Genomic DNA, 16,278 nt, shown 5'->3' with positions numbered 1-16,278 from the left:
TCAGACCCTCTCAGAGACATTTTTACATTTATCGCCTCAGGCAAATGTTGTTCTCAGGTGTCAGTCTCAGGTGTCGCCAGAATGTGTCTGTGAAGTTTCAGCTCAAAACACCCCACAGATCATTTATTACACCATGTTGTAAATGCCCATTTTTGAGTGGAAAGGAAATCATGCTGTTTTCGTGCATGTATCTTTAAATGCAAATGAGATGCTGCATCCCCACCCTCCCATCCAAAAGAGGGCGGAGCCTTTACAGCTTGTGCCTCTGATACTCTGAAAAACATCTGTTTGGTTTTGATTATCATCTCTATCGCGATCAAGCTCACGTGACATTGCAGTTCTTCATCATCATGAAAGTTTATTATCTGCATGCGTTTAAAGCCATCAGTCTAAACTTCTGATATATGGTTTTCTGAGCGCACACATCCGAACTGGAAACCAGACGGATTCTCTTTCGCGTCTTATTGCGCTTAAACTGTCAAATGCACAAAAGGTTATGTAAAAAAACACAGTCGGTTTATGTTTGTGAACGTAAACAGCAAGGAAAGAAATCACGTGTATATTAGATCTGTGTATTAAAGTGAAAGCGGCGTAATATACAGTACCTACTGCTATGTATGCTGTTAATATGAATCAAACAACAAAAGAAAAAAAATAACTCACTGCTCTTTATTGAAAAACTTTAGTAGCTTTAATAAGAACAAATTACTTAAATGCTCTGGCGAAGAATTAACATGGCGGTCTGTGTACAGTTTACTGAAGGCGGGGTCTATGCTAATAGGGCGGAGTCTGTCAGCAGTCGTGGGCGGGACCTAAGCATTTGTGACATCACATGGCTAGAATATGCAAATGGCTTGTTCTGAGACACTGCTGATGATTTATGGAGATTACAAAAAGAGGAGTGGGTGGATTTTTACCATTATAGGGTGGTTGTGTAAACACACACTGCCAACACACATTTATGTTCAAACCGCTCAAAAATACTAACTCTAGATAGAAGAAAAAAATCACTAATCAGTCTCACTAACTGACTGACGACTAGTCGATCATCCTGACTCATCCCTACTCGACAGTAGATAGATATAGTTGACCTTTTGACCTGCACCGGCTCCACAGAACACCAATCAGAGGTCAACAGGAAGTCGTGAGCGGATGGCATGGGCTGTTACATCCTGAGCCAAAATAAATGGCCTCAGACAGAAAAAGGCAGCATGGGAGGCGGCTGAGGTATTCTCTCTCTCGCCAACTTTATACAAGCACATTCCAAATTCATGTTTATAAATATGGATATTTTTCTGAACCAGGCATCTGACATATCTCGGCATGTTGGACACCGTGATGGTGGTTAAGCAGATCTCAATCTCTCTCCCGCTGTCTGTCTCTCTCCCCTCTCACTGACCTTTGCATACTTCAGAGAAAATAACAGTGCTGGATATAGCTTTAGCAAAACACAAAATATGCTTAGTACAATGAAAAATAACAAAATAACAATGTTGAGTCGAGACGAGTTTTGCCCTTTGCTCTAAATGCAAATGTTAAACTAACTAAATGGGTGGTAGCGAAGTCATCAACAACTAGAGAAAGCAATAATTAAAAACACATTCAGTAGGCTTGTGTTTATTGTCTACAGACAACATGTAGATTAAATCATAGCCTAAGATAAAACAATTTTTAACGGCCTTTAAAAGGAATGATTTGCAGATGCCACATTAGCTAGGAGGTGAACTGGTTTGAACAGGCATTAGGTACAGAACAGGAGCTTCTAACTATCCCTAGGTCAACTAAGGCTTGACCTTTGACCCATGGTGTAACATCAAACAAAAGAGAGACAGACATAGATGACCATCATAAACCTCTCGTATACTCCCACATACCATTAGCTTAAGGGTTGTGGTTCAGTATTAAAATGTTCGGAAAAGACGATATAGATTCATTTGGAAGTTCTGAATCAAACAAATCAATCAAATCTTTCAGTGAATCAACTGAATCAAACAATTTAGTGATTTATCACACAAACATGTTCACAGAATCCAGTCTTCAGTGTCGCACGTTCCTTCAGAAATCATTCTAATCTCTGATTTGCTGTTCAAGAATCATTTCTTATTATTATCAGTGTTGAAAACAGTTGTGCTGCTTCATATTTTTGTCAAAAAACCATTCTTTTCATTGTTCTAATATTAATTTCTTAAAAAAAAAAAACTGCTCGGATAATATCTTGGTCTTGGTAGAACTGGGTGAGAAGTGTTTGAGTTCATTTAGCCTCTTTAGGCACCTCTCATCCCAGCCGAACTTGGCGTTCAGGTATTGTCATTAACACACGACGTGTTGCCTGCTTATTTTCTGCTTAGTTTCCAGTAGAAACAGGGATTGACAGAACCGACCACAGGCTGTGTCTCTGTCCAGAGGAGCAACGCGGCCTGTATACTGTGTCACTCTTGGATACAGAGGCATCTTTGTGTTCCATGTTTCTCGGTGGTTGGTTCTGGATCGGATCAGCTGGGTGGGTAATTACAGCCTGTTGTGTGTAAATGTGAGGATATGCTGGCAGGAAATGGGTGGAAGGATTTCTGGGAAATGTATGGGAGCAAAGGAATGCCAGTGCCCTGAAACGACAGCCTCTGATGTGGGTATTTCTGTTGCTAAATTAGAAGAAGCACTCTCAGCTAACCACCTCTGCACCACAGATACAGAAAGATATGGGAGTGGGCACACGGTCCAGTGGTTTGACATTATGAGGGTCCCTGTATTGACTCAAAATCATTATCACTTTATTTATACATCAGAAATCTGCACAAATCTGCCTTCTAGTGGAACACCAGCCACTAGGAAAAACAAATCTCTATAGTTTCTCCTAATGTTCTTCAACTTTTGAGATTTCTCTCCTGAATGTTTCAAGCTGCACTCTTTCCAAAGCCAGCAAGCAACAGTCAAAGAACTCAAATATTTCTCATCTTATCTGAGCAATGCTATCCACACTAAACTGATAGCGCTGTTCTTTAATTAAATGTCTCATTTGTTTGGTGTTATCGCTCCTATTTTTTTGCCATGTTTTACAGTGAAAGATATATTTACTTGAGAAGCAAGACTGCACGAGATGTTTCAATTTTAATATTTTATTTTTGATGTATTTTTTATTGATTTTATTTTATATTTTTTTCTCATTGTATTCTATTTTATGCAAAGCTATCAGTAAAACAAAAAATATAATTTAAGTTTATTTGTCTTAGTCCACTGGCAAATAAAATATCACTTTTATACAAATAAACAAAAATGCTAATGCTTTATGCTTAAAAACAATAAACATTCCTAATGTTGTAAGACAAATAAACAAATAAACTTAAAAAATTATAAGAAAAACAAAAAAATATATAATTTAGGTTTATTTGTCTTAGTCCATAGGCAAATAGTTTTTCTTATTTTGAGCATAAATCTATGCTTAAAACAATGATAAATGCCAATGAGGTAAGACAAAAAAAAAAAAAAAAAATCTAAACTTAATTAAAAATGTATTCCCTTAATACACTCAATGTCTCATGAAATGTTGCTTCTCAAGTAAATGTATTTTGTTTTAACAATATTTAGAAAACAAGACAAAAATATGTATTAAGAAAATTGATTTCACAGTATGACACAAAGTTGGTACAACCAACAAAAAAAAGAACAGAACAGAATATTGTATGAACTTCTGGTGTACTCGACAAGACTTGAAATGATTTCACACAAACATACACACATATGCATTAATGTAAACATGCCATGACAAGCAAGTTTCACTGGAAAAACTAGTCAAGGCTTCAAAATAACAGCATAGACAGCATTTGATGTGGATGACCAAGAACAAACAAAAGAAAAAGAAAAAGAAAAAGAAAAAAGAAAAACTGTAATCCCTAAAAAATAAACCATCCATTTACAGTCTTTAAATAATAGTCATGAACTCCAGTGGGTCAATGCAGCAGTGCTTTCTAAACAAGTACACATAAAAAGAAAAAGAAAGAAAAAAGGAAGTGGTTGAAGGGACAAAGAAAAAGCACAAAAGTTACAAAAGTCCCACATTTCCGACCACCTGGCTACTGTTTCCCTCCCAAACCATACTTCACTGTCAGAGTGAAGACACTAGACAAAGCGCAGGCGCTGCACTCAAAACAGCCCTGGCAAGAAAAAGAGGAGGGGAACAAGAGAGAAAGACAAAGATGGAGGGAAAATAAAGATAGAGGAGAGAGGTAGTCAGCAATGGCAAGCAGCCGGACAGCAGGAGAGAAAGATGATTCCAGAAGCGATGAAGGATCTGTTAGGCAGACGCTAATGCAATATGGCAACAAATCCTCCTTTAACACTTTTGGGTTTAGTACGCTTTAACTGACTGACAGTGATGTAGTTGACTGGTTGTGATTTCCAGTAACAGATGACAGTTTGGAGAAAATATAAACAAGTATTTTGATGTTGGATCTTTGCTCAACACAACAGGCAAACTGAAGAAACATCTGAGGTTGCGTTCTGGAATTCCCAATCTTTTCGGCTATACGTTTACAAGATTAGATGAAATCTAGTCAAAGAGTTAACTAAGTGTCTGTAGATGAAATGCTGATTCAGTTGATCACACACACTCAAGAACAAAAATGACTTTAAACGGTGCTGATTCTGAGCAGAGATCTCATTTCAGATAACATGTTAATTTCTCACGACTGGCCACATGGTGCTTGCGTCGGCTTTTGAAACGAGATGAAAGACGAAACAATCACGACAGACAAGGCATGACATGGATTTAATAACTCAAGCTAAATTGTTGATGCTTTGAAGTCTTCGGTTTGCCCTTCAGCCATAACCATTCCATTCATTTTTACAATCAGCACATTTTGCTTTGCATAGAAAAACACAGCAAACAAGCATCACCAAGTTCACATTTAACAGCAAAAATATGAGGGAAAAATGCATCTGTCATTTTTAGCTCACTTACTGCATTCCAGGCAACAACATCTTTTAACTAAACCCAAATCCACTTTACATGAGTGACACAGATGCTTCTTCTCAAAGTCCCTGAATAAAACTCTATTCGTTTAAAAGTGCAATAGGTGATCTGGGAAATGCTAACTTTAGCCTGCTAGCATTGAAAGCATACGATCCCTGCAAATCGCTCCTCCAAAACACATGAACGTGCACAGACCAGAAGCGAGAGGTCCAGAGACAACGTTATTGAATTACATAATGTGTCATTCACCATTCACAACTTTACAGTACAGTGAGTAACAGTAGCTACTACAATAACAAACGTAAACAACTGTTTGCTCCATTCTCGCTCTGTCTGAGCAGCGTATACGTGAACTCGCTGATGACATATGACGTCTGCGTGAACAATTGACTTACTGGGAACACATGCTTTCATTTCATTCAAACTGAATGCAGTGATTGAATGAACATTTTGTGGTCTATGCCTTGCACAGATGATATAAATTTATAAAAATACATTTAGACAGCTTAACATAGTGATTGCTATCAGGATATGAGGAGACTTTAAACCAGCATAACAAAAAATGTTTCTGTAGAGAATCACCTATTGCACCTTTAATACATATATTTGTCTGAGGAAATACAGACTTGGTCTCTGGCCTGGTCAAGGTGCAGGTACAACCTGCTCATATCTCTTAGATATGTTTAAAAGCAAAGGAGCAGAAGCTTTAAATTCATGCAATATCAAGAAAAAGGCAAAAAAATAAAATAAGTTTTCCGAGCACAACAATAATGCATTTCCCTATGTTAAAGGTGCAGTAAGTGATTTCGGAGAAACGCTGTTGAAATTGGATCGGACCCAGCACCACAACACACTTGCTAGTAGCCAATCAGCAGTAGGGGGTGTGTCCACTCATGATGGGGGAGGAGAAAGAGTGAGCTAGAGGGAGATTTGAAGAAAGACTGTAAAAAGAGAGATGGCTGATAAGACATTAGAAAAGAGAAAAGCTCAGAGGAATATCAGTGGAAAAAGAAGGGTTATGATCAGGCAAGAGCTTTAGGACCCGCGTTAATTAGAGCTGCCCGATCAATCATTAAAAGATTGCGATCTCATTTCAAACACCCACGTGATCTCATTTCAAATCTGCGTTTGCGCTGCTCCGGATCCAGAGAAAGCAGTTATCATGTATGGGTAAAAGACAAATTCACAAACAGTCTTTTCAACCACACAGTTTCACAATAGTGTTACAAATATTCATATTATCACAGAAGTACTGGGATAAAAGTTTATAGTTCATATATAAACACTGTCTACGGTACCGATCAAAATAGAGCAAATCACCTTTTGAAAGTAACATGGCGCTTCAAATAACGATTGTGTCGATTACATTGTTACACCGCCAGGTTCAAAAATGTATTTGTTATTGAATCATTCATTCAAGAGATTTGTTCAAAAACGCTAATTCATTCAGTAATGAAACAAGAAGTATTTATGAGGGAGTCTTTGAATCATTCATTTTTTTTTTATTTCATTCAGATTATTAAAAAAAAAATCAAAAAAATGTACCCTTTTGGCATAACCTCTATTAAGTGTTATTTTGTTTAGAATCTCAATCTTTTGTTGAATCCAGAGCTAATATATGCTGTTGTTGTAATGTTAGCTATAGTAACAGGACTGTTTTGAGTGTCATTGGCTTTTGAGTGTCAAGAGATATTTAGTCTTGCATTGCATGTGTTTTGGAATCGAGTTGATTCCAAATATCAACAGTTTCTTAGAAATTGCTTACTGCACCTTTAATGAAAAAACACAGATGCCATACTCTTTCTTTCAAATGTCTAACATAATTTAAAATGCAAAGTGTTTCATCATTCACAAGTATAAATCTATACATCCAATCACACAAAGACATGCACAACAAAATGTCTCTTCACTCATCAGATATCAATAACCTAAGAGCCTAACACATGCAATGACTTGTGAGTTGTGACACCCGGCCTAAAACCACTTCAATAAAGCAAATGCATGCTCTAATTAATTCATGCAATAAATCTTGCTAGCTGCAAATAATCATATTCACAAATTGGGGGCAAAGTGTACAAATCGTCTCACTGATGTTAAATGATTTTCATTATATTTTACATGGAAACACAAGGATTGCAATGAGCCATCAAGTCATTTCAATAAATGATTTTTTACTGCAACACATTAAAACCTCTGGGTGGATGGACATGTTACTGCATGCCTTATTAATTATTACAGCATTAATTAGCCATAAACCTGTCAAAATTAGTCATAAACCATGTCACATGTCACAAAATGGTAGAAAAACTTTTAAAGAGGAATAAGTCAAGTAATTATCATGAATAGGTTCTGGAAGGCAGCTTTAAATACATTGCTAATGCATAGGTATAGAGGACATGTGCTTACGCATTGCTCAGATTGCCTAACCTGTCATTTGAATCAAAGACTATAATTAAAAAAAAAAAAAATTAAAAGAGAGCGTATGGGATTTGGTTCTGAGACTTGAAACACAACACAAATTACAGCTTACAATGTTAGCGAAGCAATGCGACAACCTAGAGCACTCCCATTATAATCAATGCAAATGTCTTTAAACTAAGTTTAATCTATGCTACTGCATTCAAAGTACATGCTGGGATTTTTTTTTTTTTTACTTTTTGGAGAAAAGGTTGGATATACCTTGGACTTCCTAACACAACAAGTTAGCTAACAGTCAATTAACTTGGCAGTCAATTAACAAATTTAGTTCTTCTTTCAAATAATAACCTGCTTGATAATGGCACCTAACAATTATGTGTGTATATACGTATACAAATATGTGTGTCTTGTCACACACATAAACTTTGATTGGTCGACTGATTGCTGACGTCACTTCCACCCTGGAAGACGTCACACTTTCTTTGCTGTTTATCTGGGGTGCGAGCTTGCTTTGTGTAGTCATTGCTAAACATTTATGAATTACCATTTCTTTGGGGTTTTGCATAGAGACAATTCATTTATGGTTGTCTGATGCTGAAGATGGATTTATGATACAATTAAATGTCTCAAGTTCACCTACTTGAAATACGGGACGAAAGATTTGGACTGTTTCTAAATGAAAATAATGAGCTTTCAACTACTAAATATCATGAAAAGAACATGATCTGCTCATTAAGAACAAGTAGATTTGAGAGAAAAACTAAAAGGCTTCCAATACATCCAGTATTGAACATCAATGGCAGATAAGTAAATCTGTCAATAGAGGTTTTTTGTAATCCCAAGAGCAGTTTAATTAGACAATGATGACACAAAGAGATCCCTTACAGATATTTACAATGGTAACAATAGCTTCCGCCAAAATGCCATAGTTACTGTGGTTGTTGTTAGTAAAATAAAACTGTGGTAACTTGTGGTAATCAGTCACCATTCTGTCGTCATGTAATATATTGAAAGCATCTAACTTTCTTTGAATGAGATCCCATATTAGAATTTTGCAGTAAACAACAGTCACTGTCGAAACTGGTATTGTGGTGGAAAGTATGGTTTACCATGATTTCATATCTGTCCTGAAAAATACATTAAAGCATGCAAACATATAATGTTTGTATAATTATATTATACGTAATGTACGAATATGTAAACGTATAATGTCACATAATAAGGCATATTGTGATTAATAAATTAGGGGAGCTCTTGTATATACTAAAATTGCAAAGAAAAAATCTCATATACAAAATCTTTTTAGTGTTGAAAGGTAAATTTGCCACGATTTCTCTATTTATAAAGAATTATTTTAAAAAAGTGTTAACATTTAACTTAATTAAAAAAAAGGAATATATTAAAATACATTGTACATGATATATATATATATATATATATATATATATATATATATATATATATATATATATATATATATATATATATATATATATATATATATATATATATATATATATACAGATTTATTTATTTTTAAACACATACAGAATTTATTTATTTATTTATTTATTTATTTTTAAGTCATTACATCACGGTCATTACCATTGCACACAATATTAACTACTCTCACCATGTCCATCACTTGATGGTTCTTTATACCAAGATATGCAATAACTTTATCACAAACCATGAAACATAGTTTGAATAAGTTTCATTTTTCAAGACTTAAAAAGTGTCAAAAGTGTCTCTAATTGAAGAATCATCAAAATGCAAAACAGCGAAGCTTAGTCTGCACGATCAAATAGTGATTTTGAGATGATTTAGTGATGAATGGATTGTGTGATTCATACGGCTGAACCAGAGGCAAGACGAGGCAAGAACATTGACAGAACGCGCTGCACGCCGATGCTCATCTCGAGACTGAGTCGGGACAATGCGGGCTCAACGCAGTGCACGACTGTAAGAAACATCTCATAAAAGACCTACAACCACCCCGAATGCACAAAGTTACAAGTCATAAGAGTTGAGGACTAACCCGTATCGAACTGGTCTGAAGTTGACGCGCTGAGGCAGGCACCAAGGAGCACAGCTGCGATTCTCCACGAATCCATCGCTCTTCTGTAGTAGGCTATAAGAGATCTGAACACCTTCTCTCTCTCTCTCTTCTCGCAGGTGAAGTGTTTTGAGTCCAGTCAGGTCAGTGGAGCTGAAGCAGTGAGCAGCTGAATGTCACAGAATCTCGCTGCGCGTCCGCGTTAAGAGCGTATGAACTTTAAGGCAGATCAGCGCTGCCCCCAGACACACACACACAGAGACACAGACACACACACACACACACACACACAAGACAGATAGCAGAAAAAGTAGGGATCCTATTTCAAATCATGTGACAGGAAATCGGGGCAATAGATTCAACCTGCCCCATGCATGGGGGCATATACCTGTTGCGCGCTGTGGGATGGCTGGAAATCCAATAGCTGTGAGCGAGACGGACAACACAGAGTTAAGAAAATAATCCCTGAAGACTTTTAAATCGGTGATGATTCCAATAGGCTACAGTATGTGACATTCTCAGATAGATAGATAGATAGATAGATAGATAGATAGATAGATAGATAGATAGATAGATAGATAGATAGATAGATAGATAGATAGATAGATAGATAGATAGATAGATAGATAGATAGATAGATAGATAGATAGATAGATAGATAGATAGATAGATAGATAGAAAACCAGACAGACAGACAGACAGACAGACAGATAGATAGATAGATAGATAGATAGATAGATAGATAGATAGATAGATAGATAGATAGATAGATAGATAGATAGATAGATAGATAGATAGATAGATCGATCTGCAGGAACACAAAAGAAGACAGCGTGGTTCAAAAAACGTTGGACTTCAACACTAAAACATTGCATTACAATAAGGTTTCATTTGTTAACATTAGTTAATGTATTAACTAACATATTTTTATTAATCTTTCTAAATGTGAATAAAAATACCGTTGTTCCTTGTTCACAGTGAATGTTAGTTCACAGTGCATTAACTTATGTTAACAAATGCAACTTTTGATTTTAGAAACGTATTGTAAATGTTGAAATTAACTAAGAAATACTGTAGAAGTACAGTATACTGTAGTTCATGTTTAATAATGTAGTTCACTAATGTTAACCAAAAAACTTTACCATAACAAAAAATTTAATGAATACATGAACAATTAAACAACTATGAAATTAAATAGGCTTAGGGTTTGTAAGCTTTTGTTTGGTTCACGAGTTAGTTTTTTTTACAACACTATAAAAAGTTGCTGCCTTACATTTTTAAGTAGGCTACAGTCAAATTAAACTGACTAAAACAATTTAGTTGAGTCTTGTATAATTGCTTAACTTATGTTGATGAGTTAAAGTAATGGAAAAACATGTTGTCATAACTTATTGATCATATTTCTTTTACAGTGAATGCATATGTTGTGCATATACATATATGCATATACTGTAAAAAATGACATGATCAATAAAAACAAGGTATGACAACATGTTTTTACATTGCTTTAACTCATCAAAATAAGTTAAGCAATTTAAGTTGAAATGGTTTCAAAAATCCAAGTTGAGTGTACTTATAAATTTAAGGCAGCAACTTTTGTTTTTTACAGTGTTTACATAAACATGAGGAATATAACTCAAATGTAAATTTAAAGCCTGTCAGCCTTCTGTGGTAAATAATGACACTGCTCACTGGAACATAAACCTCATTTCAATGTCATACATTCCAGCCAATAAAACAAGCAGCATCAGTTGTGCAGAATGTCTCTCTCTAGTGGGAGAACGCATGAATGGAGGATCCATTAGCAGTGCAGGGCATGAAGGGGACAGCAGCCATAACAGGCTTCTTCAGTGACTTCATCCACCGCTGAAATTAAAACGAACTCACCCAAAACCCCAAACGGCTCGGTAAAAATAACACTCGCTGCCTGCTGCCTTTTTTAAAGTTTGAAATGACTCGGTTGGGTATGAAAGTGACCATAACGGAGTGAATCATCAGCAGGATGTTAGGCACACTGTAATACAGAGCTGGCTTGGAAATGTCTTAATTTGTCTACACATGATATGTAAGGCTTGTTTCAGTAAACTTACAAAAACCCAAAACCCAAAAGACAGCAAACCAACATAATTAGATTTGTCTTCTGCACCAGCAATTACTTATACTATTAGGACCATTACATCAACCTAGTCAATACACACACATAAAAGAGCATGTGACTACATCACAATTAGATGGTCGAGTCCTAACAAGTTCCTCAGGTGTATTCCGGGTTGTTAGATGTGTCAGTGTCTTCAGCCTTTGTCTGATGTTTGTAAGTGTATAATAATTATATGCATTTAAGAGAGAACGGACACACTCCCTGTCCTTATAAAAGGAGACCTACATGATCTCATCTTTTCTAATGTCAAAAAAGCTGAGAATATACATTGCAGTCATTAACAAAACCTTGGAAACAAGGCAAAATGTATATATTAGGGATAATTTATTTTCATGTAACTTCAAGTGTTTAGAGTTAATTTACTTATATAACAGTTTATAAATAGTATATACAGTATGTATATGTGTTACTTTAAAGGTAAATTAACTGTAAACCCTTAAAGTAATCCGTAATACACACACATGTTGCCTTTTTATTGAACATTTAGGGGTGTGAAATGATCTTAATATTGGACATGCTTTATAGTTTTGTCTTAATTTTCAACAACAAAAGACCTGAGATTTAAGTAGCTAATGCAGTCTTTCTAACTTGTTAGAGCATGTTAAAAGCAGTTTCAGGGTTCACTGGAAAGTCCAGGATTATATCATTATATTTGCTTCTTTAGAGCTTGTATATATGGTTTACACATTCCCCAAGATCTATACCGATTTCCGTGTTAGGGTGGATATTGAAACCGAGGAACAGGGCCAACAGCCAAGGTACCTTCCGCAAGGCTGTGTCTCTCCTTGATTTCACTCCTAATCTTTTTATCACTGTCAGTGCAATTATTCCCACTTCACTTTGCCTGTTTTAATTTGATTTATTAAGCAAAATACATGCATGATGTGCCTACCTACAGCAACCATCTTGTTTGCTCCTGTTTCTGTGAGCCACTGCTGATTAGATAGATAGATTATTGAACGAAATACAGATGGATAGAAAGACAGACAGACAGACAGACAGACAGACAGACAGATAGATAGATAGATAGATAGATAGATAGATAGATAGATAGATAGATAGATAGATAGATAGATAGATAGATAGATAGATAGATAGATAGATAGATAGATAGACCATATTTAATTGCATTACAGTGAAAGAAATAATTGTAATTAAATTAATTTACATTTTTTACATTCAAATTAGCAGGACAGCAAATCCCACCATGATGTGTACATAATTTAAATAATATAATTTTTTTGTGCATTAACGTAATAAGAATGACTTTTTAATAGAATGAGAATTGGGGGAAACGTGCTTAATAACTTGACATATGATCACTTACTCATATAGACATTCTATCTCTCTCTTCTCAGTTTATTTGAAGTTGCGTCTTCTCCCTCCAGCAACAAATATATACATAGGTATGTATTCTTTACCCTTGGGGTTTTAAAGTCTTTGCATTCTCAAAGGAAAGATGAAAGTGGTGTTCTTAACCATTCAACCTGGAAAGAGCACCTCACACACACATACACACTCATCCATCTCCATGTGTTGCTTTGAGCTCTTTAATTAAAGCACAATGTCACCCAGAGGAATGGTTTGTTTTTTACTACCTCTCATCTTTAAGACCTTTGAGCTGAACAGAACACCCACATAAACTATTCACACCTGCTTGGGATGTGCTTCATCTCTGATCCTCCTCCTCCTCCTCCTCGTTTTAAAAACCTGGAAGAGGAAGAACACCTTTTCACCTGCGGCACAGAAATGAAAACCTACAGTCAAGTCCTGGTCCGATCTGAAGTCTTGCTGAAACAGCAGCTTGTCGATTTCTGTGATGAGATTCCAGTTGGCCGCAGTGCTTTGCTGCTTGTGTCAGTCATGTAGCGTAATTAATAGAAGCATGAGTTTTGTGTAAGTTAATAAACTGAAGTTATACATGAAAAGCAGAGCTATATATATAGTTTGCCAGGGCCCATTTGTTATAGGCCACAGCATAAAAAACTATACTAGACTTTGCCAGTTGTGTGTGTTGAGCCTAATTACAGGGTGATTGCTACTCCAACAGTATTGGTGTGACTGAGAAACCACAGAGGTTTGTTGGTGGAACAATCTCTTGCTTTGGAGTTTGGACTAATTACATTTAAAACAAGGCAAAAATGACCTCGTAGGAAAGAGTATGAGGAAAACACCACCACACTAGACTTACTGTTCAAAAGTTTCAGGTCAGTACGATTTTAAAGTATATGAGGGCGAGGAGGATTGAACCTGAGGAACCTGATGATCAGGTCGTGCCTTCCCACAGACTTACCATCCATTGCATCTTGATGTGCGGCGGTAGCCTCAACATACACTTGCAGGGTGGAGGGAGAGAGCCTTCGCTCCAGCCCTTCTTGCATGAAGGAAAGCACGGCCCTGATGGGGCATTTCCTGGGGTCTACTGGTTCCACTTCAAAGCGTAGACGTGCCTCAGAGGGCGCCCTCGCCGAAGTGATGGTGTCAACTACCCCAATCTTTTGAATGGTAGTGTGCATAAAAGTCATAATTAAAGACTAAGAGCTGATGTGTTCCAGTGTGAGCACCAGGTGCTGATGCTGATAGTTTATATGCAGCATTTGCAATGTTTTTCAAACATATTGCATTTTAACAATATACCTTTTCTGATCCTGACACTTGTAGCAGGTGCGTTTCGGTTCCTGGTAATTTCATATATCAACTTCAGATCCACTAGCATCCCCCATAAAGGACAGGAATAAGCCATCTGGAGTACATCTGGAACTGTTACTGTTGGGATGTTTCCAACTGTGAGGTGGCATTAGGACAGTCAGTCTCACTTTCTTTTGTTTACTTGGAATAGTTCACCAATTTGGATGCATGGAAGAAAAAGCCATGCAGGTACTGAAAAAATGGAATGGAAAAATGTAATTTTTTGAGTGAACTGTCCATTTAAATATGTTAAACATTCTCTAATGAATGTTGTTATGGCACAGGGATGCATTATTGCAGCGCTTGAGGGGGGAAGAACTCGAAACATGATGCTATTTTGTGTGTTTCTCTGTTTACAGTAATGTAAAGTGAGGAGTGAAGAACAGATGCTTTAGGGCAGGGTTTCTCAAACTCGGTCCTGGAGGGCCACTGTCCTGCACAGTTTAGCTCCAACCCTGATCAAACACACCTAGCTGTGAGTTTCTAGTGATCCTGAAGACATTGATTAGCTTGCTCAGGTGTGTTTGATCAGGGTTGGAGCTAAACTGTGCAGGACAGTGGCCCTCCAGGACCGAGTTTGAGAAACCCTGCTTTAGGGCATCTGATTTATGTTTAATTCAGTTAATGCTGAAAGAGGAGGTAACAATGGGTGACTTATGGTACTAAAGGTCCTTGCACACTGAATCCGAAATTTTCGCATGCGTTTTTTCGTATCCGTCATTCTGTGGCTCTAAACTGTCAAAACACCATTCAAACCCTTGTTACGGATGCGAAAAACGCAGAAAATCGAACCCGATTCGATTTTTTTTTTTTGACGGACGAAAGTTTCGGAGGCAGTGTACAAGTGTGATTGACATAACGTGAGGTCGTATTTATTTTTTAACGTGCGAAAATTTCGGACGCGAATTTCGGACTCTGCAGTGTGCAAGGGCCTTTATGATACTTAGGCCCGGTTTCACAGACAGGGCTTAGACTAAGCCAGGATTAGACCATAGATCAATTAGGACATTTAAGTAATTTTTATAAACATGCTTAGAAAAAAACATTACCGATGTGCATCTTAAAACTAAAAAGGCACTGATATATTTTTAAGATCAGTCAGTGCAAGTTTATTTCAGTGGAAACAGCTCAGACTTACATTTTAGTCTAGGACTAGTCTTAAGCCCTGTCTGTGAAACCAGGGGTTAATATACTCTAATATAGGCTACTTCTGCCAGGAAGCAATGAAGATATTTTTGAGCCTGTAAGATTTACATCCTATTATTATTTAAATGTGTAATATTTAGGTGAAGCAACTTCCATGTTAATGTATTTAGTCCTGTGTTGTGACATAATTTAAAGAGATTTTATACATTAATCAGTAGCCTATAAAATAAGCAAACACTTTATTAACGGTACATGCAGGGATGCAGCATGTGAGAGTGGAAGTAGTTTTTAAAATATCTTAATACTCTGAAAATATCCTGCTATGTGACATTTAAAATGACAATCCCAGATTGTATTATACTTCATATAATACATAAAAATTACTACAAAAGACTTTTTTCAAAGCTGAATTTCAAGCAGTCTTCATTGTCATATGGTCCTTCAGAAATCATTTAAATATGCTGATGTATTGCCCAAAAAAACGTTGGGGTACATTTTTGTTTACATTGTTGTTTTTTTTACTATACTATTTATAAAAAATATACTATTTTATTGTTTTATTCAGCAAGGACAATATAAAGACAATTATAATGTTACACAAGATTTCTATTTAATAAAAGCTTTGCATAATGTCTATTCAAACATTGATAATAAAAAAGACCAATCATTAATAATTGAGCACCAATGCTAATTGTTAATTAGCACCAAATCAGCATTTTAGAATGATTTGTGATCTTGTGATACTGAAGACTGGAGTAAACTCTACAAATTTACCTTTGCAATCACAGGGATGAATTACATTTTAATAATAATGTATTCATATTTCACAATATTACTGTTTTTACT

At 36.2% G+C, this 16,278-nt stretch overlaps 1 protein-coding gene across 3 annotated transcripts in view; it reads right to left on the bottom strand.

Moving 5' to 3' along the window:
• kremen1 (kringle containing transmembrane protein 1) overlaps positions 1–9,705 on the bottom strand; it is a 59,220-nt gene extending 49,515 nt beyond the window's left edge. For 2 of the 3 annotated variants that reach the window (XM_079870974.1, XM_079870975.1), the window contains exon 1: positions 9,423–9,639. In XM_079870974.1, coding sequence (XP_079727100.1) covers positions 9,423–9,498 — 76 coding nt within the window. In that variant the 5' untranslated portion in view covers positions 9,499–9,639. Of the gene's footprint in view, positions 1–9,422 lie in introns of all 3 variants that reach the window. The other variant, XM_079870976.1, reaches the window with a different exon arrangement.
• Positions 9,706–16,278: the final 6,573 nt, after the last annotated feature.

This window comes from Squalius cephalus, assembly GCF_949319135.1.
Source record: "Squalius cephalus genome assembly, chromosome: 5".
NCBI classification, from domain to species: domain Eukaryota; kingdom Metazoa; phylum Chordata; class Actinopteri; order Cypriniformes; family Leuciscidae; genus Squalius; species Squalius cephalus.
The sequence above is the reverse complement of the archived record's forward strand: the minus strand, read 5'-3'. Positions and strand labels throughout refer to the sequence as shown.